The sequence below is a fragment of the Lasiosphaeria miniovina genome (genome assembly GCF_030549165.1).
Source record: "Lasiosphaeria miniovina strain SMH2392-1A chromosome Unknown B0T26scaffold_6, whole genome shotgun sequence".
NCBI lineage: Eukaryota > Fungi > Ascomycota > Sordariomycetes > Sordariales > Lasiosphaeriaceae > Lasiosphaeria > Lasiosphaeria miniovina.
In genome coordinates, this window is record NW_026848225.1 from 1,453,721 (window position 1) to 1,479,353 (window position 25,633).

A 25,633-nucleotide genomic window follows, 5' to 3' on the forward strand; every position below is an offset into this window, starting at 1 on the left:
CTTCACGGGGCGGGGGTTCTGCCCTGCTTAGGGAGGATTCCCTGGTAGGATACGACAATCTATTTCGCCTTGCTTTTGCAGGTTCTAGATTGCATTCCATCCAAACACCTTGACCAAAGACCTGGGACCGTCTGCGAAATGAAAAGAGAAAATAGATTGGATACCAGGTAGTAGTATAGAATACACCTGCCCACACTGTAGCTTTGGATGCCGTGATACTGCAAGTCAGGCCGCTCCTTCTATATTTGGACAGTGCGGGACAGGCAGCCTGCACGCGTCGGTTCCGGTAATAAGCCCCTCACTACAGATCGTTGAATTTGAACAGCGAGAGTTGACTAATCAAAACGCGAGGATTGAAAAAGACTCTCGGAGTGGAAGATGTTTCTATGCCGAGAAGTGATGCGCACAAGTTCTCTTGACGCCGAGTGCCCGAGCCGGCTCTCAGTCACGCGGCATCGATAAGCCGAGAACAGTGTGAGCCAAAGACGAGGGGTGAGGAGACGAGATGGAGAAGCAGGTAGGGTCGCCTGGATGGAACGCAAGATGCTAGGATACCCACTTGACAATTGGGAATCCCCGCGTTGACTTGGAAAAGCTGATCCAGGGCGGCCTGCAAACGACTTTTCCCATTGGCCACCAGGTCCCGATGTTCCATCGCCTCAATTCCTCAGGCCGCTAGCCCAGCCATTTTTAGGCCGGCCCGTCCTAGCGGATGATAAAATGCTGACTGAGAGTAAATAGAGGTAGTATTAACAGGTTGGGCTATTGCTTCGTCGTCGTCGTCGTCGTCGTCGTCGTCGGTCTTACCTGTCGCCAGCCTCCCAGCGTCGCAGCCATTGAATGGCACCGTGACACATAAGACGGCAGGTCGCCTTGGTGCACGGCGCGCCCCAAATTCCAAGTCTCTCTCCCACCATTTATATACATGGCAGATGCCTACTACGGTATCCCGCCGCTTCGGAATCACAGTGCTCCTGAAATAACACCCTACAACGTGATGACAAGCCGGCCGAGACCTCATCAGCAGCACGCTGTGACATTGGGGACGTCAAAACAACCCCAAGCGAGCTTGAGGCTCTGCAAGTCAACGACGGGAGTTGAATAGCCGCGCCAATATCTCGGGTCGGTCGGCTACACTCGTCTCCACTAATAAACTCTAGTAGAGCATGTCGAAAGGAGGGAGCCTGCATGACACAACCTGACAAGGCGCTTGTCAAGCATTTCTTGTTCCGTCCTTGGCATACCCACACTGAGCCTCTTAACACTTGGCATGGTAGGCGGTCAGGTAGCTTCCGGGATTTCATTCCTCATGAAGCTCCTAACCGTTGTCTTTCTAGTGTGATTGTCATGTAACTAATCCAACTATGATTATGGATGACTCGGGTTAGATTCTAGAAGATTGTGAGAGAGATGTTGATATCTAAATTGCGTCACCTGCCTGATCAATAGCGTAGTAATTACCTGGTACAAGAACAGGATAAGAAGGGAATAAAAGCGAATCCACTATTTCTGGGAGGATAATATATGACGATAAATAGCCCTTGCTCGCTTTGACGTGGTTGTTATTTTTCTCTTTGTCTCGCCTCTCTCCTCTCGCCTTTTGAGAGGCTCCGTAACAACTGAACTCAGGCAGGGACCACAAGAAATCTGAAGCAAGCACACCAAGTTTGAGCGAGTAACCAATGAAAAATCGATGGGTCTATCTGTCTGTTTTCGCGAATTCGTGACAAGGCCTGATAAACTTTCCCTTATTCAATGCTTGTCAACGGATTTCATTTCATTATTACGTGTGTAATTACTCGCCTTAACAGCCTTCATCATGGATGATCCTCAGCACAACGTTCTGACGCCTTCCCTGCCGACTGGGTCACGAGAAGGCCAAATACGTGTATTCTTGAGATGGTGTATGTCTACGCTACCTAGGTACGCTATCGATCTATTTTCTATATTTGAGAGAAATGGCAAGACACAGCGCCCACCCTCCTACCTGAGAGCTAAGTCGCGGAATTGGACGTAGCTACGACTAGGTAATTATAGGTAGTAGTGAAAAGTAAAGCACATAAAAATTCCGACAGCCAAAGATACCACTGCCCCGCTACGCATTGTCTTTGAACAGAATCTTCTCGTGGACAACGACAAAGTGGCCAATGTCGACATTGCCGTTGGCCGCGTAGCCCGTTTTGAGCTCCGCCCACTCGAGGCTCGTTGTCATGGCCTTGACCTTGTCGAGGCTGTCGACGTAGTAGGTCATGGCAATATCGTAGTCCAAGCGGTCCACCTGGGCCGGTCCATCTGTTTGAGGGGCTCGCGGAAGGGCTCGCGGAGCTCGGGGATGGTCACCGTCTAAATGTGGATGAGACGAGGTTTGTGAGGGATCAAGTATGGAAAACGACAGGCGGGGATGGTTCGTACCTGCGTCACTTGAGCCATGCCGTACTTGGCAAACACGGGACCGGCTTCCTTGGGTAGTCCTCCGTAGCCCATTTGACGAACTTGTCGTAAGGGACGCAATCTTTCTTGTAGATGAAGACGGTGAACTTGAACAGTGGGGCGGATGCGGATGCCATGGCCGCAGATTGTTACTTTGCTAGAAGACAGGGAAGATGAGAAGAAATGGAAATGGAAATGGAAATGCTCGAACGTTTGGTGAACATGAATGTGAGTTGATCGAAAGACACGGGGCAGCTTAGTGAGTGTATAGATGAACGTCCCCTGGGTAGGCCGCGTGCCAGGGGCGTGGACTCAGTGGAATAAGCAGCCGTAGTCAGATCGGATTTAGTAAACTACTACACCGTGCGGTAAGATGAATAATAAGTGACGACGTTGGTCAGCTCCAGCAACCGGGCGGTTGCCGAGAAGATCCTAAGGGATCCGCCCCGTTTGAATCCGCCTGCACGATGTCTCCGTTGGTGCCATTGGCACGTTCGAGAGACCCCCGGTTTACTTGAGCAGCCCGGAGACTCCGGGAAAAAGAGGATAAGCCTATGTAATTAAAGCGAGGTAGCTTGGGAAATGAAGAGATTAGTTTGAAATAGAAACAAGCCATAATCGCCAGCTTACGGGCACTTAGTCTCACTTATTATCTAGCAATAATAAAAAAAGAGAGAAAAAACAACCCCCGGGTGGTGGCCGCATTTCTGTCGAGCCCCGACAACTGACTAGCGCTGTCGAAATTTAGCCTTGGAAGATCGGTCTGCTGCTGGGAATCGAACCCGCAGCCTCAGTGGAAGGTGTGAGCCAATATCCCACTCGGTCAAATCTCTCGAAGCCCTCTATTGCCTATAAGCGTCAGGGTGAACGCGCAAACTAATACATATAGGTGGATAGGTACGGGAGTTGCTACGGTATGCCGTCACGCCAGCCGGCGAAACAGATACCGGTACCTGTTGCCTGGTGGCACTCTGTCGCAACCCCTACTAGTACGCAGCTGGGTGCACAGGTGTTAGAGCGCATGGCAAGTGAGGCGCCGGGGCAGTTGTAGATGATTCAATTAGGAGTTGAAACAGTTATATATTCCCTCGGAGAAAACATTCTAGGGCGAACAATACGGCAGTCCACGTGTGAGTATTCGGCAGGAGGTAGATGTGATATCTAATGTCCATATTGGCCGAATGATGGCCTGAAAGAACTTAGCTAGCGTTGTCGTACTAACAAGTCTAACTCCTTAAAAATACGTCTGCAAAGGTTTTCTAGGCGGGGCTACGTTTGTGGGTTGAATACTATTAAACTCTTACTTTGCTTTAGTTTCACGGCTTTTCGTTGTCGGCTCTCATCTTGCCATCTACATTCTCTCGTTTAGCATATAGCGATAGTGAAGCAGTGCACGGTAGTCATGAGCTAGATGATCTCGTTCTTTCTCAAGCCAGATATGCTCAACTAAAAGAGGCCGCGTCAGGGCCGGGTATAATACAATACAGCTCCAAAGTGACCCGAACCCACTGGCAGGTATAGCCGCTATGCGTCGTAGCCACCAAGACTTCATTAATACAACTCTTAAGGAGCAGCTAGAATGGCATCGGTAATGCTCAAGTCGCATGAACGAGACAATAAAGACGCTATGAGCCGCCTTGCCCCACCGTGCCCAATCCATGGACGCAAATTCTGGGAGTATCTCATGTGATGCCTGCTGCCCAACTTGCAGTGACGTTTAGATCACCCTAGAAGCACGCAGTCTCAAAAAGGCGCCGGCGTCTAGGCGGGTGCCGTCTGAGGTTACGCAGCAAAACTCTTCCGACTTTACGTCAGTAATGGCCGGCTTGCTAAATGTCGATTTGAGTGGGGTGTTTTGTTCTGCTTGCAACATTCACATGCAATGGCTCATTTGGCGATTCTGTAGATGCCGAGCCAGACAAAGACAAGAGAAGTTGCCGTGATGGCGATACTCCTGCTCCGCATGCCGAACCTAGAATTGCTTGCAAGGATAAGTGCCCGCTGTTTCTCGAGCTGAGCTTGGCCGGAAATATAGCTGTACGCGCCAAGACCGAGAAAGGCGCCGCCGCCTGTGTTTTGGCAAGAGAGTGAGCTTAGCAGTGGTTCGTTTAGAATGTCTGTCAAGGAGCTCAAAGACACTCACCAACGATTTTGCAGCTCAGGCAGTCATCGCCCCGGTCCTGCTTAAGCAGGGTTTGAAGCTTTTCCGGCTTGTCCAGCGAGTGGACCGAAGGTACCGGGTCCCCCGCCATGGTGAAATGTGCTGCGAGCGGAAAACGAGATGAACAATTTCGTGCAGTGAAGCCCCGACGACTCAGCGATGTTTCCCCCGCTAAAGTTCTGTTGGCGATGAGTGGGGGCGCGTTGTTTGAGCTCCAACAAGTTGGCTGATATCCGGGTCGGAAAGAGCCATAGGGTCAAGCGCATGATTTTGTGCCACTATTCACCGCCAAAGCTTTGCTAGCTACGTACAGGGCCCACACGGCTGGAACGCTGAAATTAGGTGGGTCGTCAGCTGAGACATAGCGCCCGCTGTTGTTGGACACAACCCGGGCCTAATTGCGTCAGCCAACTTATACCGCCCTGCACTTGGAAAAGGCTCGCGGCGCCAGACAAGAAGCAGCCCCGGCGACAGACTCAACCATGAACGGCCTCATTGAGGCGCTGCACATTTACGACGAACAAAAGTAAGGAGGTTCTCTAGGAAATGCATGATGACGGATGTAGGCTAACGCCCGCGCAAGCAGCCTGGTTCTGTCGCACACGTACACATCGCGGCCGCTGTCGGCGACGCACCTGCTGCCCCTCTATCTCGACCACCCCACGCCCCGGCCTAACCTCATCTACCTAGCAAACACCAACCCGCCGACGCTCGTCTTCAGCCTAACCCACTCCAATCTGCTTTTCCTCCTGACCAGCTCGTCTGAGGTCGAGCCGCTCCTTGCCCTCGAGTTTCTTCACCGCGTCGTCGACTCGTTCGAGGAGTTTCTCGGTGCGCCCCTGCTGGCCCACAAGATCGAGGCCAACTACGATGTCGCCGCCCAGCTCCTGACCGAGATGTGCGATGGGGGCACCATCAACACCACCGAGCCCAACGCGCTGCGGGACCTGATAGAGGTTGAAGGCCTGATGGGGAAGCTGCTGGGAAACCTGAGCCTACCTACGTGAGCGCATTCCCCGTTGCCCTCCAGTAGGGAGGGACGAGGCCGGCTGACTTTGTGCCCAGGAAAGCTGGATTCGGCACCAACTTCAACAACTCGAGCGCCCCGTCGCTAATTCCCCAGAACACACCCGCCCTGCCGTGGCGGCGGGCTAACGTCAGGCACACCTCGAACGAGCTCTACGCAGACATAGTCGAGACGCTGTCCGTGACGCTCGCGCCCTCGGGCAGGCCCCTCGCGGCCCTGGCCAGCGGAACAATAGCCTTCACATCCAAGGTGTCGGGCGTGCCAGATATCGTCATGACGTTAACGGGGCCGTCCGGGAAGCACAACCTAAACAGCATCATCGACCTGCCCGTCTTCCACCCCTGCGTGCGCCTTGCGCGATGGAGAGAGCAGCCGGGTGTGCTGAGCTTTATACCCCCGGACGGCCGGTTTATCTTGGCCGGCTACGAGGTCGACTTGCTGCCTGCGAGCGACGGGAGGACGGGGAGTTTGGGACCCAACAGCCTGAAGCTCCCTATCAGTCTCGAGATCAAAACGGGTCTTGGCGCAGCAGGATCGGATTTTGAGGTCAGGCTCAATGTCAACAGGGTATTCGCAATTGGCGGCAGCTCCCACCAGGCAGGGAGGCCGGGCCCGGGAGGGGGCAGAGGGCTGGGTGGCCCGCAGGCCGGCACGGCAGCATCCCCCTCGCTCCACGACCTGAAGGTGCAGGTGCCCCTGCCGGCAGATGTGCGGAACCTGTCCGAGCTGCGGCCCAGCAAGGGCGACGCCAACTACAACCCCGGAGACCAGTTCCTGGAGTGGAGCATTCCGAGCAAGGATCTGGCCTCGGGAACCTCGTACTTCGGCTTGAGATGCACAGTTGTTGGGCAGTTGGCGGAGGAAGACGAGAGCGCTGATCCTACGGGCTTTGGCTTCAACAACACGGCCTCCGCCGTGAACGAGTACTCGTACGATGAGCCATACCAGAGTTCCTCGGCCCCGAAGGAAGCGGGGAAATCGGCCGAAGCCGAAAGCGAAAAGGATGCGCGCAGGGCCGCGCAAAACAAGATACTAATGCCCAGCTCGGCCTCGGTCAGTTTTGCCGTCAAAGGATGGCTAGCAAGTGGGATCAAGGTGGAGAGCATCATTGTCGACCCCCGCAAGAGCCGCGGGCTCGGCGAGGCCGTGAAGCCGTATAAAGGAGTCAAGTATCTCACAGTCAGCAAGGGAGGCGTCGAGATTAGGTGTTGAAGGTGAGGTGAGCGAGAGCTTGAATTCCCTAATAAACCGCAAATAAAACAAAGTCTCAACTTTCCGGACGGCTACAGCCGCAGTCTCTTACAGTCAATGGGTGAAGGACAAGGAGGACAGAAAAGGTGTCTGCACTTGTTGGGTTACTTCTCTTACTCAAAATCCCTCAGCGGGCGAGCTTTACAAACTTGACGCCAAAAGCTGCCGACCACGGATGAAATCACGTTTCAACACACTAAAGGAGTTCGTGCTCAGTCCACAGCTCAGAACCACAGACCCTGCTAACAAGAAACACATTTGTCCATGGCAACCATCTGTCCCGAACGCCCCTTGTGTTTTATACGGGTGCCTTGCTTAGTTGTTTGCGCTGCCACCGTCCCGTTGAGGCCATTGTCTAGCTCAGCACTCTTTGCCGCACGGGTTCATGGCTCTGTTTCCCCGATCCTCTCTTGAGGCCTGGAGAGGTTACGGTGAGGTAAGACGGCCGGAGCGTCAGGTTTCGGGCGAACCCTGTTTGCGTCCCATAAGATTGATTGCGTTGCAGCTGTCAAAGTCCGAGGAGTTGCTTCGGAGTACGGCCAGTGGGTATAATGAGGTGAGAGGCTGCCTGCCTGCGCCAGGCAGATACATAACCATCCCACACCCCACACCCCGGCCGGGGGTTTAATGCATCTTGGGCCAAGACAGGTAGGGTTAGAAGCTTGCTTGCTTGCTTGCTTAACAATGACATGGGCCGTCGGAGAAAAAAGAAAGTCGGGAGGGAATGCTGAAAGGGCCGTCGTGGGCTGGGCCGCCGCAATCCTGTCAGCAGCATGACGCTGGCCTGGCCTGGTCCCATGTTGGGGGCTATGTCCGAGGCGACGCTCCAACCCACCGGTATCGACTACTACGTGATTGCGCACCAATGCGGGGGAGAGCTGAAGACCGCCTTGGCTGGCTGCAAGAAAAGCGAAAATCTGCCTCGCCTCGCCCTGCTTGGCCAACCCGGTTTGGTCGTTGCGCTGTGCTCGAGCACGGCAAAGTATGGAGTTGCGTGCAGTATTGCAGTATGTATGTATGCCCCCCCTTCCGGCCCCCATCCATCCCGCGCTCTCAGCTCGGAAGGAACCAGGTTTGACGGGTGCGGCACGGCTCTGTCTCCTCACTCATCTTCACCCTCACCCTCACTCCCAACCTCTCTACCCCCCTTCCGGCCCCCGCTCTCATCCCGCCGCCGCCGCCACCGCCGGGGACGTTGCCACCCGGTCCCGTGCGGCTGACCTGGGGACGTGAACGGACGGATTGGGTAAGCCTCTCGGTTCTTTTCGTCAACGGCCGCACGCCAAGAAATTGCCTACCTGAGTACTGTACTTCACTCGGTGGGTTGCGGCACGGGCACGGCATTTCCCGTGTCTTGTCTCTTGCTTTCGGTTACGAAACGCAGCATGCTACCGCCTCGGAAGATTACACATCAATATTAACGCGGAAATAGGTATAGTATGCACCTAGGTGCCTGGTAGCCATTTACGGACGAAACAAGATGCATCATCCCACCACAGACGTCCCCACACGGGGCAGGTAGCCAGGAGACAGACCAGACGACATTCCGGATGTCTATCTGAGGATCTGGGCATCCCATGCTGTCCGGTCCAGGCTCCTACTCTGGTTGTGCCCTCGACACAAACGGGTCTGTCCCTGGGCACGGGGAACCATCCAACTGTTCTTGATTCCTCGTCCCGGCACTGGCTGATTGGCCACGGCATGGAATTATTGCCGGTACATGCAATGGTCTTGGGTTCAAGCCCCATTCGTCAACGAAAGAGAGAGAGCCGCAGCAAGGGAACGGCTACGGAGTCTTCTGCGCGGAGTTCCGCCGCGCGCGTCTACGGCGAGCCTGGGGGAGGATATCACATACATCCCGCACAGTATCCTTTGTTTCTGTGTGTTACCGACAGCCGCCGCTAGGCATTTGGGGCGTTTAGTTTTCCTGTTTGCATCTGCGGCAAACAAACAGCCTGCCATGTCCCGTTTCAACAGTACTAAGTATACCTCGTTATTCCCTACAGTGTGCCGTGCGCAGGCATGTATATTGGTAGATACGCATGAACACGTATGCGTACGTATCGGCCTGCACCTGCACCTGCGCCGCCGCCTCGCCGCCCTTTCCCGTTTCTATTTTTTCCGTCTTGATCTGCCTTTCTCGGAAGGACGAGACCGTGTCCCGGAGCCGGTCCAGCACTCGAGAAAACGCCTCCCCAATAAAAATAGCAAACACACAACTCACATGTAAGGTATTTGTGTGATTTGGAATTGGAATTGGGAGGCCCCGGGGAAGCGGGCGGGGAAGGAGGACAGCTTGGAAGCCTATTCGATGCACAAGGAATCCGTAAGGATCTACTTCCCCGTTTTTTTTCACTTCAAAAACAGAAGAAGAAAAAAGAAAAGAAAGCAAGTAAGTAAGCAAGCAATATTAGCTAACAGATTGCTCAATCACTACTGGCAGAAATAGCCGCAGCAGGGCGAGCGAGCGAGCGAGCGAACGAGAGACAGAGACAGAGACAGGGAGAGATGAGAATACGCGGAATCAAGCCCGGAAAGAGAAAGAGGGTCCGAAAAGGCTCAATAGGGGGAGCATGGGTCGTGACCGGCAGTCCGTTGGGATTCCGGTCCGGACTGTCATTGTCATCTCACACACGGACTGGCCGACTGACTGACTGACTACCATGATGGGAGATGGGAATTACGTATGTGTGCTTATGGGCATTTCCCCTTGGTTCGCTCACCCGCGCACACAACCCCGGTCTGCATGTCCCAGCGGCTCTGCTGCCAACCATGTCGCCGCCGGCCGCTCCCTGCCCTGTCCGGCCGGGGAAGGGAGGTGTCCTCCGTACGAGGTAGTGTGTGTGTGTGTGTGTGTGTTTGTATGGTATGCTGGCGTGATATGTCTGTTCGGCAAAAAAGAAGTAAGTGGATAGGCACCGAGGTCACATGCAGCAGCAGTAGCAGCAGCAGCAGTGGCTGTTGGCAGTTGGCAATGGACAGACAACTCTATCTGCCTACGAGCCAACTACCTAGAGAAGTAGTCAACGTTTTCGGCAGCCGCTCCGAGACGGGAAAACAATAATGCAGCCTAGCCGCTATAGCACCCGGGCCAGGCCAGGCTACGTAGCCATTTGATCTCGGCCGAGGCGGGGGATGGGATCGCCAGGCATCACCATCACCATCACCATCTCGGGATTTGATGGTGCAGTGAGGTGAGGTGAGGTGAAGTGAAGTGAACGTTGCAGCGACTCGAGAGACCACGCACGGGCAGTGACAAGGTTTCTCGATCGAAATATACACGTGTGCGTGGCTCGTGGTCATTTTCTTCGCCTTATCTGGGGTAATTACTCCGGTTACCCATACCTATACCTGCCTAGGGTCCCCTCCCCGCAAGGGGACATTTTTTTAGATGTGTGTTGCAAAATAAATAAAAATAGCAACAACAATAGGTACCGTACGGAACTCCATACCATACTTCGGTACCGGGTCGGCAGCAGGGCTGGGGCTAGAACGTGGGAACGAAACGAAATACATACGTATCAGGGATGATTAGACGGGGGACGGAAGGACGGGCGGCGGACGAGGACGGCTCCCGGCCCCTTAATTTTTTCGGTACCAAGCAAACGAGAGAGAAAAAGAACTGGGGCAGGCAGGAACTTTTGGCCGCTTTCGTCGATTCTATCCCCCTCCCTGTTGGGGCAGTTGGGGCAGCTGGTTACTTAACCTACCTACCTTACCCAAAGCACACACACACACACATTAAAAAGGAACAGGGCCCCTGTCCTGTCTAAAAGGAAAAAGCAAAAATGTAGTATTGCGGCGAAGCCGGCAGCAACACCACCACCCACCACCTGAACCAACAACCCATGCACATTGCACAAATTGCACACACGCACCCTTCTTGCATCCGTTTTGGTTAGTGCCGTCTACTCTTGCATTCACACATCCTTCTCCGTCCCCCGCTCCGTCCAATGGACTCGCGAGCCGACCCTTTGTGTATCACAGTCTCAGTAAAAATAAGCTTTGGGCAGGGACCAGGACGAGGGTTTGCATCTTTTTTTTGTTCTGTTTTTGTTCTATTTGGCTGAGACTGGCTTCCTTTCCCGCCACAGCGGGCGGTAAGAGAGCGAGAGAAAGATGAAGGAGAGCCCGGGAGAGCCACCCGGAGGAACACCGCTAGCCGCCCGCTTATTAGGGAGATAGACGCAGACAAGAGGGTCAACCAATCCATGAAATATTGGCGCGCGTCTTATCTCATCCCCCATCCTATGCTGTTTGTGTCCCCCCACCCCGGCCCCGATGCTGTTCATGGCATAGCGCATATCCTCGCCATCGACCCAATCCATCCATGATTCCTCACCAGCCGAAACACTAGTGATCCTCGAAGCTGCTTGTGCGAAGAAAAAGGAAAAAAGGAAACCCAATTGGAGATGACAAGACAGGGTTGCGAGAGGAAAAATCCGCCACAATATGATTAGCTCCAAAAAATGCATACACCTAGCTACCAGAGCTCTCCTCCGGTGTATGTTTTTGTGGTACATGCAGGTTTCCGTCCCAGCTGTGGCTCTGGTAATAGGTGATAGATAGAGAAGACAGAATTGTAAAAGGAGATCAGACGGAGAAAGCCGGCATGTAACCATCTCGATCGGATTGCCCAGGGAAAAAGGCAACAGCCACAGAAAACAAAAGTTCCAAACCACATGCGACATCTCTTGTATAGGACAATTATACTGGGTATCATAAAAAATCGAGCCAAAATAGAAAGGAAAAGAGTCAGGCGGATATAGAGACAGGATTGATTTGTGCTCGTCCTAGATAAAGGATATGCCCCGGCGGTGGCCCGCCTTGAGGCCCATGTAGATGCTGTACGTGGCGACATCCTGAAGTAGAAAAGCACGAGTCAGCATTAAGATCTAGCATCTTGGATAGCCAAAACAAGAGATGGGGAAGACATACCTTTGTGACAACGGACCCGGCCCCGACGGTCGAGCCCCGACCGATCCTCACCCCAGGGAGAATCACGACATTGGCAGCAATCCAGACGTCGTCCTCGATGATGACCGCCTTGCCGTATTGCGTACCCGTGTTCCCAGCCCGGCGGCGAGGGTCGGTGCTGCATGTTCCCGTGTAGATGCACACGTTAGGACTGATAATAACATTGTTCCCAATCCGGACTTCGCAAACGTCGTTGATTAGGCAGTTGCGCCCAATCGACACATTGTTGCCAATCTGGATGTTGTAGCCATAATCGCAAGTGAAGGGCGCCTCGACAGTGGCGTTGTCGCCTACGCGGCCCGTGTGTGTCACGGGGGACATGACGGTGGGCGAGATATGCACTCCTTCACGCGGGTGGAGGATGTCGCGGAATAGCCTCGCACGCTCCGAAGGCGAAACTCCAATATTGGGGTTGGTCGAGTTGTTGAACCTCCAGCACGCGGCGTTGCACCTTTCCCGCTCCAGAACCAGCTCCTTGTTGAAGGGGTAATAAGGGCGCCCGTTCAGCATCTCGTCCTTCTCGCGCCTTGGCCGATCCGACGGGAACTGGGTGTGCGAGAGTGCCAGCTGGGCTGTCGCCTGTGGCCCGCCCCCGGCGCTGGACGGGTGAGCAGACATGGGCGTCATGGCAGACGGCGGGGTAGATGTCCGGCCGCCGTGCACAGCACTGAATGGAGATAGGGTAGTCGTGCTGCTCTGAGGGGGTTGGATCTTGAGCGATTTGGACGAATGCTGCTCTGGCTCCGTCCTCGTGAGGTCGTGCAGTGGAGGCACCCGCTGGTATTCCTTGGGCGTCCGGTCCGAAAAGGCCGTGGTAGGAGCGGCGCTGATTGGTGTTGGGAAGATGTTGACCGATGGAGTTGTCGTGTAGCCCGACAAGGCAGACAGTTTGTTGTCTGGACTGAGGACAGAAGCGCTCGGCAGCGTAGACGCGGTTGGCCTGTCGTCGTCGCTCTGCAGAGGACGGCCCTGCGGTGGTGTAATTCGTAGTGAGGGCTGCCCCCGGTTATATTGCAGGGGGTCGCGCTTGTTCTGGCTGATCATGGGCTGGTTGTTATACGGGGGTTGCTGAGGCATTCCATAGGCTCCAGGCGGAACATAGTTTGGATCCTTCGACTCAATATTGACCTGGGCGGGCTTGCTTTCGGGCTTGGGCCAAGTGCCCCTCTGCGGCGGGTACCCGGCACAGACGAAGCCACCCCGGATGCAGTTGCTACCTGAAGGATCGTTAGTTCTGTCCACGGCGCGGCAGCAAACTCAATCACGACTTACATTCAGGCTTTGTCTCGTCGCACTTCTTCTTTCGCTTCCTGCACGTCAGGCAGCCGGTTTTGGTCCGGTTGCTGAAGTTGCGCTTCCTCTTCTTGGGGTCCGACTGGATGACACCGTCTCTCCGCTGCTCGGGGGTATACTGGCCCGAGTACATGTGGTCGTCATCCGGGCTCTGGCCTCCATAGTCGTCTCCCTGGCTTGCGGCTCTCCGCAGAGAGTCGCCTATGTTGTCGTCTGATAGGGCTGACACGGGTCCCGCCGAGTAAGGCCCTTCGTAGCTCGAATTCCGCTCCTCTCGGTCCCTAGACTGGTGCCAGTGATCGCTGCCTTCGCGACCCTCTCGGCCGTCATCGCCATAGCCCCGGTAAGCATCCTTTTGCGGCGTGCCAAAACGGTCGCGATCGCGGTCACGGTGGCGGTCGCGGTCGCGGTCGCGGTCTCGTTCGCGGTCCTGGTCACGGTCCTGGTCGTGGTCTTGGTCGTGGTCGTGGTCACGGACACGGACACGGTCTCGGTCTTGGTCTCGATCCCGCTCCCGCTCCCGCTCCCGCTGCTCTCTTTCCCGGTCCCGCTCTCTTTCCCGGTCCCGCTCTCTCTCCCGCGCTCTCTCCCGCTCCCGATCCAGTGATTCCGAGTGAGGTCGATGTGGCCCGTAGGGCTCTGCCCTCTCTGCTGGTGAGGGCTGGTGGGCCCTACTTGGAGAACCAGAGATGGAACGCTTGCGCTTGTGTGACGATGGCTCGGCATCCTGATAGTTTGCTGAAGGATAGGGGTTTCTATCATGGCTGGCGGCACTCCACCCTTCCCTTTCCCTCTGGCTAGTTACCGGCACTTCAATGGCCAATCTCGGCGGCTCTGCATTCGTGGACTGGCCATTTACCCGCTCCACGTCTGCCGTCCCATTAATCCCTTCTGTGGCTTTTGGCGAGCCCCCGTTCAGGGCTGTGAACGTAGCCATCTTCATTCGTGGTGTCTGGTTCGAGGCGAACCAGATGCAGCCACGTGCTGTAGACCTCCTAAATGCGGCACCGCCGTCGAAGAGCAGACGCGCGACTTAAGAGGTAAAATGCGATGCACTCGACTCCGAGGCAATCAGCTAGGCCGCAATATCACCAGTCGGCAAAAAAAAAAGTCTCCACTGAGGTCTCCGGACTGAAACACAAGCCCGTCAGCACGCAAGATGAGAGGCGCGCAGAATGCAAGCGATGGGCAGAAAGAAGGCGAATGAAATCCGCCGGTTGGCTCGCGCAGCCGGATCGCAGACGACGTGTGGTAGCGGAGCCTCGGATGCGGTAGATCAACAACAAGACTGCCTGCCTGCCTGAAAGGCTTCAGATGAGATCAAGTTGAGTCAAAGCGACGGGGGGCATGCGATGGCCGGTCCTAAAATGGCCGCCTAGAGCCGCGTGGAGACTGCTGCTTGCTAGGTCGTTGGGAATTTCTCGATGAATCAGCGCTGAAAAAGTGTGATCAGCCTGCAGGGTTTCCCGGATGCGATGCGATGCGATGCGCCAGCGAAGGCGGGGGGGATCGGACAGCGCTCGTGCGTTACGTCTATCACCCAGCCCTTGGCTCGCTCGTCTGGACGTGCTGGCTTGATGGTCTTCGTTGTCGCCCCAATGCCAGCACTGTTGCGAAAGCTGAGACTGGCAATATGCCAGTGTCTCGCCGTCTCGACTTTGTTACTCTAAAGACAAGGTGTCGGCGCACGTTGGGTGAGGACTCGAGCGGGCGAGATGGGGGAATGCCGCGTCCAAAACCGAACAGCACAGACACACACGTAGGCGCCGTCGACGAACCGCAAAAGCCACAGGAGTCACAACACCTCTGCTCACCCCTCCTCCTGGCCTTCACGCTACCTGTTGCGGGATCCGTCGTGAGGAAGATGGTTGTTTTTTTTTTGCTCAAGCGGCGAGCTTCTTTGCACGGTATGACACGTCAGAGCCACATGAATCGCCCCGGTTAGGCGAACGGCTCTGATTTGCGCAAAACCTCGAGGCCGAGACTATGCAAAGCGGTGAGAGAGACTGAGAGACTGAGAGTGAGAGCGTGCGATGTCGTCTGGCGCTTGTCGCTTCTCTTCTCTCCTGCTCTGCTTTGGTGTGATGCGGCGGCCGGAGGAGACCCGTCTCGACCACTACCGAAAGTCGATGCCGGATATGGAGAAGTGCTGCGACTTGCCGAGACCAATGCCGATGCGGCCGTTCAAGCCGTCGCAGAAGAAAAAAAAACTACCCCAGTTTGTATAAAAGATTTCACAAAAGCCCACACAAGCTTCTGTTGTGCGTGGTGGCGGGAGAGGAGAAAAATAGAATGCGGGCGCTTGAGGGGTTTTGACGCGCGATTATGCTGCGCCTGTCGGGAACGAGCGAACAAGGCCCTGCCACTTCAGTGCTTCAAACGGCTGCTTTGTTTGCTGCTCCGAGGTACCGTACCGTATGTATTCTACCGCAACGGAGGAGCTCAGGAGACTTTCAGGCGGATTAGGTACCAGGAGGCGGGATCTCGTCGAAGGACTGGTGAATTCTCAACCCCGTGCTGCACCGGCATACAAACGTGTTGTTTGGTCCGTAGAGCCAGCTTCGATTCGATGACAAGGGTACGTCAGTCCTCCTTTTCGGGGGGGGCGGGGAGAAGGGAGGGGAAGAGAGAAAAGAAGAAAAAAGAGTCGGCGCAGCTGCCGTCAAGTATGGATGGACTGGACCTGGACTGTAGGTAGGTACAGTACGGATACAGCGTACCTGAGCGGCTGGCTTGGCGTGCTTGCAGGGTTGAGCCGATGAGGTGTGCCAGCGACAGAGAGCGCGCGCAAGCGTCAAAAGATTAAAACAGGCGATGGGGCAGCTGGCACAATGGGTACCTCAGGTTAGGGTGTTGCACAGACACGGACGTCGTGGGTAGACAACATGGGCAGGAGTCCCGTCACCTTGTCCTTGCACCTCCTGGACAGATGGAGCGCGCGGCGTGCGAGTGGTTCACGGGCGGATGAAAAGAAAAAGGTGACCACCTAAAGTGAGATGAAGAATGAATGGCTCGTCCGCTGGCGGGAGCGACACAGGGCAGCATGCATGGGCTGTGGGGACAAGAGAGGCTCCCAGGTGGTACGTACTGTACCGAGTACAATGCAAAAGTACCGGTACGGAGCAGATGGCAAGCTCGACCTCGCGCCTCTCGTCTCCCGCGCGCTCTTGCATGTACCAGTGCCCCACAGCAAGACGCCACTGGACAGGGCAGTTCCTGCCTTCCCGCTTGCCGTGTCCCTAAGCCCCAGCCAAGGGCCCCCGAGGGCACGCGCACCATTGGGCAGCATGGCGCCTGTCCGGGGCAAGACGGAGGGCTGGATCAGGTACCAGTACCTGTACATTCATGTACAGTACACGTACCTCCACCGTCGCAGAGCTCCTCCCCTCGCATCTCTCCGACCGCTGGGCGGCGTTTGGAGAGGATGGATGGATGGGGCAGCTGTCCCTCCCGTCCATGATGAGCATCGGGCCAGGCACTTGCAGAATTGCAGACTTGCAGCATCCCGCACTTCACTTCCCAGGTCACCCATTACTTTTAACGTGCTAACCACGCCAAGCAACGTCTCGGTCGGCACATTGGACTCTGTGGTGCGGTGCGGTTCGGACAGGGGTCTTGGTCTCAGGAGGTCGTGCCCTCTGAGGTCTGTTGTCCGCTGGTCACACCTCACAGGCAAGGGCCAGAAAGCCGCCATGCGCCATGCGCGAGGCCCAGGGCCGTCTTGTCTTTTTAAGTGCGCGGCTGGACGCACGCACGCCCACATGCACGTAGGGCGTACAGTACGCACCACTGAACAGGGCGCGGCCGCGGCTCCATCGGCGCTCCCTCTTCAGGTTCCGGCGCCCCTTTGGGCTCCCGGCTTGACCTTCGACCTTCTTGTGCCGGAAGCGCCTGGTGAACAAACTGCTGTCCCGGTATTTTTCTTGTGGCGCGGCCCGCCAAGGAAGCAAAGTGCCTGGCTGGCAACGAACTATTGCCAGCTGACAGTGTCAGCCCAGCCAGCTCAACTCATTCATCGCCACCCAGACACCTGTATTCTGTCCAGCACCAAATGCAGAGCTCAAGGTCGACTTACGGCACAGTCGGGCCCCCCATTCTGCCCCATAATTGACCTTTCCGGTTCGTGCGATCTCACCTACCATTTACGTACTATATGTACGGATTGGCGAACAGTTGGTCGCCCGCTGTGTGGGCGGAATAAGCGATCGAAGCCGCCGCTTCGCATAGGTCTGTCACTGTCTGGTCGTGCCCGAACAAGCTAACAAGCTAACTTGGGCCAACGCGCGACACACGGGCCGGCGGAGACGTGATAGGAATTCGAGCCACCCTGCTCGCCTGATCCATCGTTGATAATATTATTTCTCGTCACAGCGTGACCCAATCGAACGAAAGGTGTTGAGAGCGCAAGCTGCATAGTATAACTAGGCACTTCTAGCGCAGCAACCCGAAAACTTGGAAGCTTGTCTCGCTCCGTCCGTCTGTAAGGAGTAGCTAAGGTAGCTTTGCGCGCGCGCCCAGAGTGAGAGTGACAACAGTGAGACTGAGCAGACTCAGGCTCACCCACAGCCTGAGTCCACACACACACACACACACATGTCGCTTAAGTTAGCCCTTGACGACGAGCGCAGTAGCGGCTATCCTCCGCTTCGTTCCGCGGTTTTGCGGCTGCGTTACACGGCTACTGTGCCTCTCCCCCAGCTGACTGCCAATTCTAGATGTTTTTATGGTAGGACCGCAATGCCCCACGCAGCGCGGGCTAGGGTTCTGGAGTCGAGCAGCAGTCGATGCGCAAAGCTAGCAGGGTTATAAAGCGGTGTTGCTTGCTTGGTCCCCCGCTGTGCCGTGCCAACCAAGATCTGGAGGTGCGCGGACTGACATTTATAAAAACGGCATCAGAATCATCCGAGGAATCTAGCAGCCTGTGGCACCCGGCCTACAGACAGACAACCAAGCACGCACCATGCCAGCAATATGTGCCTGTCGTCCTGGAATAGGCGACGGGCCATCCGGCCCCCATCCTCGAACCCTGTTGGGAGAAATGTGTTTTTATTCAGTTACTGTGATTTGCCAGCTCGGCAATGATTGATGATGACAAGCATCGACTCTGTCGCAGATGGCCCGCTTTGCACATGCGTACCAGACCAGACCTTCCGGCTCTGACGCAATAAATAAACGACGGCATGGCATGCAGCGCAGAGCAATGTCAATGTCCCCTGCAGCAGACCAGACGTGACGCTTGTCAAGGTTGGCTTTCGTCACACAATGGGAAATGGCAAGTCTTACAGCTTCGCCGTTCCCTCTTTGGACGAAGAAACCCCCAGTTTCACACAAGCGGCCCACGCCAGAGGCCATGTGTTTGTTTGTTTCTCCGCCCAGGCCCCGAATGCGAGCCTCCGCTTGGCTAGCTGCCTGGGCTAGGATGAATCCATAGGGCCGTGAAACTAGGTCGCCCATGCTTCTTGTTACGATCACCTCCAAACTCTTGGCCAACCAAGCTGGCCATTTTCGGGCCATTTTCGGTCGGTGTGTGTGTTGATAATGTCTAAGGCGAGAGCTGGGTCTCGCGAAAGTCATACATCTGGCGTAGCGTTGCCGTTTTCCTTCTTGTTTCTGTTCTCTTGCCACCATCCGTTAAGCACTCCGCGTCTATTAGATGCGGCGGTGATTCGAGGTATTAGTTATTACCATATTATGGCAGTTAACGCATGTCAGAGTCCGGTGTGTGCCATCCCCCCATAACGCAATCCCTGTCGTACAGGGTACCTCGTATCCAAGTGCTCCGAGCATTCGACCACACCAACTTCCCGCCATGGACTGAATATACACTACCTACGGATTAAGAGTGGCTCCAACAAGCGCTGCATTCCCGCCATGAGGGGGTGAGAGATTGAGAGGCGAGGGGGGGATAAAAGCGTCACTGCGCCTACCTTCTCTGAAGTCTGGAGGTCGTCTGCAGCGCAACGGCAAGATATTTGATCCGAACATCCAACTCTCGGAGACTGGATCCACGTTAGGGAGTTGCGCACAGTACAGCTTCTTATAGCATGCCTGGACCACGGTCTGGTTGCTAAATATAACCCCTCCTCCGGGCTGATCCCTGTCCCGGCTGGGCATCATCTCTCTCCTCAATGTTGCATCCTCAACGCTGCGCTGCAGAATTACCTCGACTCTTTCCTGAGTGTGTTAGGAGAGCAATGAGTGTGGAGAGCGGAGGAAGGGGCATAAGTGCGGGTGCGCGATTGAGGCGCAGGAAAGGTGCTGAGCTCCGGATCATCACACTATCACGGTCGTGGGGGACGCCATGTTTCCCCAGGTTGCTCTCGGTACGTGATGGTAGGAGGTGGCCAAGTCGGCACCACCTTGTTAACCCATTAAGCTCACACCCAGTTGGGCGTATACGTATTCGAAGGCTGCCCGAAAACTTGCCTTTGGCCCCATGTTTCCAGCCGAGGCATTCTTTCTCATCGGTCCCTGCTGCCGCGTTACTCACACGCTGATACGGCTCGCCGCCGCCGTTCCCGGTTTGGACTCAAACTGATCATCTGGCGTGTGAGGTTTGTGACGCCCAGCCGCCTGGTTGCTGTCAGTGTCGAGGGGCGAAGAGGCGGCTGGCAGTCATTTTGAACACAGCACTTGCCACTTGCAAAGAGACAGGAGAAGCCGAAGGGTTTGCCGCCAAAGCAGAACAATTAGTGCCGAATTTTTCTCTAAGCGGAAAACGCGGCCTGATTGGGTCGAAATTGTGGAAAATCCACCTATGAGGATGGAGTGTGGTCCAGCGATTGAAGCCAGTAGCTGTCGAGACTCGAAAGTTCCTTTGGTCTCGCGGAGGTCTAGGACCGAATAGAGCGGCTTTGGGCGCCAATGAAAGACTCTTGAAAACGAGCCACGCATAACCCTCAAATGCCGACCGTGGCCAGGCGGCAGACGATGTTATCGCGATTCGGAGCCGCGGGTTGACAGGACGTCCAGGACGGTCGGTGAAGCGTATTCCGTCAACACTAGCCATGTGAGCGGATCCGGGATTCAAGGACCCGGCCGACTGGCCCGAAAGTCAAAACACGGACACTGCCTTAATCTATCCAGAATTGGCCACGGGTGATTGCTCACGCTGGCTCCGCTTTATGAACCGATTTGTCTCATGCCGTTGGTTCTTCGCTTATTCCCGAAGCGAAGGTGCGCGGATGAGATGCTCGGGGCGGTCAAGCGGTGAGATTGTCAGACCCGCCTATTGATCCTACAAAAAAACATGATTGCACTACAGGCCGGAAGATCCAAATCTTCAATTCAGCATGGTGGCAGAAAGCGAACAACGTAATGTAAGATTGGTGAACGAGGCTTGCGGCGGCCGGCACATGGAAACCGGAAGGCCAGACCGGGCCGATCAAAACCCAACGAGAGCTCTCTCGACTATCCAGCTTCCGCAACTCCCGATGGAAAGGATATCCAAATCGGGTGGTAGATGGTAGGGGAGGCAGGAATAGGAAAATAAGAACGGGGGTGGCACGGGAGCGGGAGTGGGAGCGAGCTGAGTAGGTGTACTGTACTCCGTAGGTATGTACGAATACACAACTGTATGCCAAGTTGCTGTCAACTCTTGCATGCGGAAGGAAGCGCAGGCCGCGGAATCTTGCCGCATTGCTCCGTAATTGTTAGTGATCTGGACAGCCAGGACAGACCGGAGTCGCCGTGGGGAGGCCGGGGTTTTTAGTCTGAGGCTCGGAAAAGGACGCCCTCCGCGACGGTATGGGATCGGATAGGGTGGCAGTCCAACGGTCGGAGTTTGGTAAGGCTCGGCTGTCTCTTCCCCTTTGGTGACCAGCCGAAGAGCTGTTGGCGGACAAATGCAACTGCCTTCTCAGACCCGACGGAGAGGATTGGTCCATGATTGGACAAAACCCGAGGTGTTCGAAAAGAAGATGAGTGAGCGGCACAGTACTGAGCGTCACGGGCCCCTTGCCGTCTGTGGACTAGATCTTTAAATGGCACTATTGGTTCTTGACACTGTCGATTTTTGGAGAGGTCGCTTTCCTCAGCCTGCAGCCATATGAGGAAAGCGGAGCCGGACCGGGACGGTGCCAAGGACAGCGCCAGGTTCAGCAGCTGAGAAAGATTAGTAGCAGGAGGTACTTCGAACTTCTTTTGTACAACCATGCATCCGATTCGAGCTGAATCATTTTCGTCAAGGCTTCCGTGTATCTCTCATCGTCCTTTAAACAGCTACCAATGAACTGCCGGATTATCTGGAGAGAGAGAGAATCTTGTGTCATTGTAATCACGTCCTTAGGGTCGGTGGCGGTACCCTTGAACAGGTCAAGGAGCTTCTGAACCGACTCCGCAGTCGCCGGGCTCCTAACTCTCTATTCAACAAGTCAGATAACCGCTTTGTAGTTTCTTCGATTGTCTCTATCGTCTAATCGAGGTCTGCGCGGCTTGCAGGGCGAACCGTCGCTACTAGGCCCTTCAATCTCCATTTCGTGTCGTGTGCGAAGTGTCAGGGAGATGGAGATTTCGTTTTAATGCAGGAAGTGATCTGTGAATGGCACGGCTAGTTCTTGAGGCTGTCAGTTTTGAAAGGTTAAGAAAGTAGAAGACCAGTGAGGTCCCTGAATATTTATTAACGGGGAACTTTCCAAGATTTGAGGCCTCAGCACTTTAGGGCTCGACCTCAAGGTTTTCCGCCGAGGGAGGTAGTGGCTATTGGACCCTATTTTAGAATTCTAGAGGTCTATCTCTTCTCCAACATGCCCGGGGCTTTTCCTGGCTTGTTTATTTGCTAGGCTATAACATTTATTCTACCCAAGCACCACGGCAACAAACATACCAGGTTGAATGAAGCCTAAGTGTAATCCCCGCTGCTAGTGCCTTCCTTTTCCCCAGGCTGCAGCCAAAAGAGGAAAGCGGAGCCGGAGTGGGACGATTCCAGGCTCAGCAGCTGCGACAGATTACCTACACAGATAGCGAAGCTTCCACTGCGAGTCTTCTGCGAATTCTAGGGTTCAACCTTACTAGGTACACGGATAGCTCTGTTCCGTACCGCGTATGGAACCTTCCTTAGTGTGCGGGTGCAATCATCGGTCAAACCAGCAATTGTTTTGATCGAAATTCCATCGTCTCTGCGGCCAACGACGAGAGCTTGTCTTGCCATTCAAAAAAGAACCAATGGCGTCGCAGTAAGCGTGACTTGTCGAAACGCCAATACTCGGCGGCGAATCACAACAGCCGGCGCCAGCTAGCCGCCCTCGTCCCTCCACGACGGCGTCTTCTGCTGCCGGCGGCAAGTTGCCGCCAGCAAGTCGGCGCGCATTGCAGCAATTCTTCTAGAACGATTCCTCGGCCGGCGAGCACCAATGGCAGCAGACGACGCTGTGAAGCGCTGCTCGGAGCACCAATCATAGCGGCGAAGCTGGCGCAAACAATACTGCATGAAGTACGTGTACGGAGTAAGGTAGGGACCCTACTCGGTATGGCATAGCTTGCCAGTATCATGGCAACGAATGGGCGTCAAACAAAGTTCGCGCAGGCCACCGCTATCGGGCCAAATCACAAACGGCGTGCATATCCAGGACAGGCATACATACATACATACACACGTACAGTGCAGTACAGCACAGCCGGCCTTGAACGGCTGCAGAAGCAACCCCACGGCCCGTGGCGTGAAGGAAGGAATCAGGGGATCGCTGTCGTGCAGACGAACTGCCACCCACGCACCAGTGCCGCCGCATGGTCGATGGCGCAACCCGAGGGCGGGCGCTCCAGACACCACGCTACCGGTGAGCGAAACGCCGTGCTTAGGCTTCTCCCCACGATTCCGCCCATACAGATGAGCCCTAGTGTCAGATCTGTGGGGCCCATTGGCCTTGTTGTGCATTGCCAGACGCCGCGCCCCTGAGCCAGCGCTGTGGCATTGGCCGAGAGCCGGGCTGCCCATCCCCCGTCCGGCTTGAGATACGACGAAAGCCTGCGCCTACATGCGGCCAGTCCCCGTAGCCCTATCTCAGCGTGGTGGTGATATCATCGTACATGTTCAAGCCTCGTCGAGGCGCCAGCCGATGCCACTTTCCACCACAGCGGCCCAGCAGCCCCCTTTGCCTACTGTGTGCTCCGTAGTAGCACATAGCAATCCGGCCCGAGGATGTGGCGCTTTCTCGGGCATTCTGACAGGCGCCTGCTGTCGTCAGCGCCTGCATCTGCAGCCTGAGGTTATTGAGACGACCCAGGATACACCTCATGCACAGTCAGCGGCTGCGAGGCGCTGCTGGTGACTCTGCTTCCCTGGGTCACGCCGGGCTGCCCTTCTTGATATACTCCGTACATATAGGATACTGTCTGGCCCCACTTCTCCTTTTCTGTATCCGATATATCTGGACGCTCTTCTTCTCAGGCTCTCAGAGACGCCGTCACACCTTTGCCGCCATCCCGTCTAGGATAGGCGACTGCGTCAAATATACCAATCAGACGTCATTGGAAATATCTCTGTGCAGCTCCCTCGCTTCACGTGCCTGTCGAGAGGCTGAGATGTACTGAGACCTCGTTGATGCCAATGCCAGGCTGTCAGGCTGTCAGGCTGTCAGGCTGAGCCCGCATTGTCTCTGGTCTAATATTAGCACTACGGTTTGCATTATTGCCAAAGAGTCCCCTACTGGGCGTCGACGCCATCCTTGGCTACTCTACAAAAGAGCCTCCAGATCATCATCTCTCTCCTATCCTAGACTCGGGATATATTCACCACAATACCATACATCCTAGCAACGTAGCATTCAAGTTGACATCTCCGCCCCTGTAGACCGGGGCCATCTCCCCACAACGTCGCCCTTTGCTACTCTTACCTGAAATGCTAGCGTCTATTTACACTTCGCTCGCCTGCTCGTTTCAAGTCCCTGTTCAACCAACTCGGGGTGTAGCCAAGTGGCTAGGCATCCGTCAAGACATCTCAAACCTAGCACGACCTACAGTAAAGCCTGTCCCGCCCATTTTGTGTCCTGGACCTTGGAACCAGACAAGGCGCCTAGGTGTATTACAGGAGCTTTGCAGCTGACTAGCAGCTTTCCCATCGGGTAGCAGAAATCTCGACGCCTCGGTCTTGCTCCCTCTCCGACAGCTCGAATTATATCTCACTGGCTGGGGTGCCCGGGGGCGAGACACTGGTCATATTGACAAACGTCCGCATAGAAATACGTAGCCACTGTTGTTTACGTCGTCCATGTTTACAAATCGCCACGCAAGCCCCTTAATCCGTTCTCTGGACTCGACGCCACATTCCCCCGCCACCCGCCACCCGCCATCCTTGTCTTCAAGCCCGCCCTGGCGGCTTTGTGGGTCTATTCCAAAGATTAGCAGTGGTGTTTGCGTATGGGTGCGTGTTGCTGGCCTTGAGGGTGATAGTTATGATATCCTGCGCCCGGGAAACAGCACGCAATAAATAGATCTTGAGAGAAGTTACATATTGCTTTGTTTCTTGGTGTAAAAGCCGACGTCTACTGCTAAAACGTCGATCTTTCTCTGCTGGACGCCGTATTTCGATAGTTTATGTCTTAGTGATAATATGCTGAGTCTTACGTTGATATTATAAGGAACAGCGGACCTGCAATAGAAGACTTGAATTCACATCTGAGCCTGTCGATTCAGCTCCGTCGACCTGTGGTCGGGTAATGTGAGACGAGTAGCCAGCTTAAAAACATGTATTCACATGCCAATAACGATACCCTGAACTAAGTGTCAGCTAATCCCTTTTCCCACAATACCTAATGCTCGGGTGGGTTTCTCCGTCTCGAGATCTCCTGCTGTAGTAGTAAACGCGTAGGCAATGTTGCGTGGTTTACGAGAGAACAAAATGAACCCTTAGCCTTCTATAGCAAATACACAACAGTGTACCGATAGTAACCCGGAGACTACGATCAGACTGGCTTAATTACAATACTCGATCGACACAATACTATTCTGCACACGATCACACAACACGATGTTCACGAGATAAATATAACCCATGTTGGTTTTCGAGTGCCTCGCTTCGAGATACCTACCCTAGGTACCCGGTTCACTTTTACTTGTTTGTGACATAGCTGATGCGCGTTAACCTAGCCAGTCCGACCAGAAACAAGACCACGGTATATTTAATTTCGTCTACTCAAGCAGTGGATTTCACAGTTAGATCTATCACCAAAGTGAAATGGCTTATACCCATCACCACGCGCACACTAAGATGAACACAGTTAAGAAGACCACGGTATGTGTTCGCTGGCCCGTCTATCTCTGCAAAATACCACCCCCGATCGATTGGAAAGCCCCAATTTAAATTCCCTGTTCCTAGATTCCATATTCCGACATCTCTCACCCTCCTCGTGAGTGGCACACAAACACGGCATGTTCGTTGCCAACTAATACCGGGATATCGGGTGTCTGCCTCTATGAGAAGTTCTGTTCAGACTGTCAACAAACGTCTACTCAGACTGTAGCTTCCACAAAAGATACAGCACTTTCGGAAATAGCCTCAA

The 25,633-nt window shown here is 54.8% G+C and overlaps 6 protein-coding genes across 6 annotated transcripts; 2 read left to right on the forward strand and 4 right to left on the reverse strand.

Moving 5' to 3' along the window:
- Positions 1-2,095: 2,095 nt before the first annotated feature.
- B0T26DRAFT_754627 (uncharacterized protein) lies at positions 2,096-2,567 on the reverse strand (the record flags this gene model as incomplete). Its single annotated transcript, XM_060445844.1, has 2 exons — positions 2,096-2,292; positions 2,438-2,567. The coding sequence occupies 2 exons, from the start codon at positions 2,565-2,567 to the stop codon at positions 2,096-2,098; spliced, it is 327 nt and encodes a 108-aa protein (XP_060292719.1).
- Positions 2,568-4,317: 1,750 nt separating this feature from the next.
- B0T26DRAFT_754628 (uncharacterized protein) lies at positions 4,318-4,682 on the reverse strand (the record flags this gene model as incomplete). Its single annotated transcript, XM_060445845.1, has 2 exons — positions 4,318-4,499; positions 4,574-4,682. 2 exons carry the CDS (start codon positions 4,680-4,682, stop codon positions 4,318-4,320), a joined length of 291 nt encoding a protein of 96 aa, XP_060292720.1.
- Positions 4,683-5,073: 391 nt separating this feature from the next.
- On the forward strand, positions 5,074-6,830 carry B0T26DRAFT_678842 (Adaptor complexes medium subunit family-domain-containing protein; the record flags this gene model as incomplete). Its single annotated transcript, XM_060440281.1, has 3 exons — positions 5,074-5,117; positions 5,175-5,594; positions 5,657-6,830. 3 exons carry the CDS (start codon positions 5,074-5,076, stop codon positions 6,828-6,830), a joined length of 1,638 nt encoding a protein of 545 aa, XP_060292721.1.
- A 184-nt stretch (positions 6,831-7,014) lies between these two features.
- B0T26DRAFT_404863 (uncharacterized protein) lies at positions 7,015-8,249 on the reverse strand. Its single transcript, XM_060434834.1, has 2 exons — positions 7,128-8,249; positions 7,015-7,073 (listed from the first exon to the last, which is right to left on the reverse strand). Exon 1 carries the CDS (start codon positions 7,907-7,909, stop codon positions 7,253-7,255), a length of 657 nt encoding a protein of 218 aa, XP_060292722.1. The 5' UTR covers positions 7,910-8,249; the 3' UTR covers positions 7,015-7,073; positions 7,128-7,252.
- Positions 8,250-11,353: 3,104 nt separating this feature from the next.
- Positions 11,354-14,345, reverse strand: B0T26DRAFT_404876 (uncharacterized protein). The gene is made up of 2 exons (XM_060434835.1): positions 13,119-14,345; positions 11,354-13,063 (listed from the first exon to the last, which is right to left on the reverse strand). Exons 1-2 carry the CDS (start codon positions 14,080-14,082, stop codon positions 11,625-11,627), a joined length of 2,403 nt encoding a protein of 800 aa, XP_060292723.1. The 5' UTR covers positions 14,083-14,345; the 3' UTR covers positions 11,354-11,624.
- Positions 14,346-16,484: 2,139 nt separating this feature from the next.
- On the forward strand, positions 16,485-17,769 carry B0T26DRAFT_721438 (uncharacterized protein). The gene is made up of 2 exons (XM_060442549.1): positions 16,485-17,366; positions 17,444-17,769. The coding sequence occupies exons 1-2, from the start codon at positions 16,568-16,570 to the stop codon at positions 17,476-17,478; spliced, it is 834 nt and encodes a 277-aa protein (XP_060292724.1). The 5' UTR covers positions 16,485-16,567; the 3' UTR covers positions 17,479-17,769.
- Positions 17,770-25,633: the final 7,864 nt, after the last annotated feature.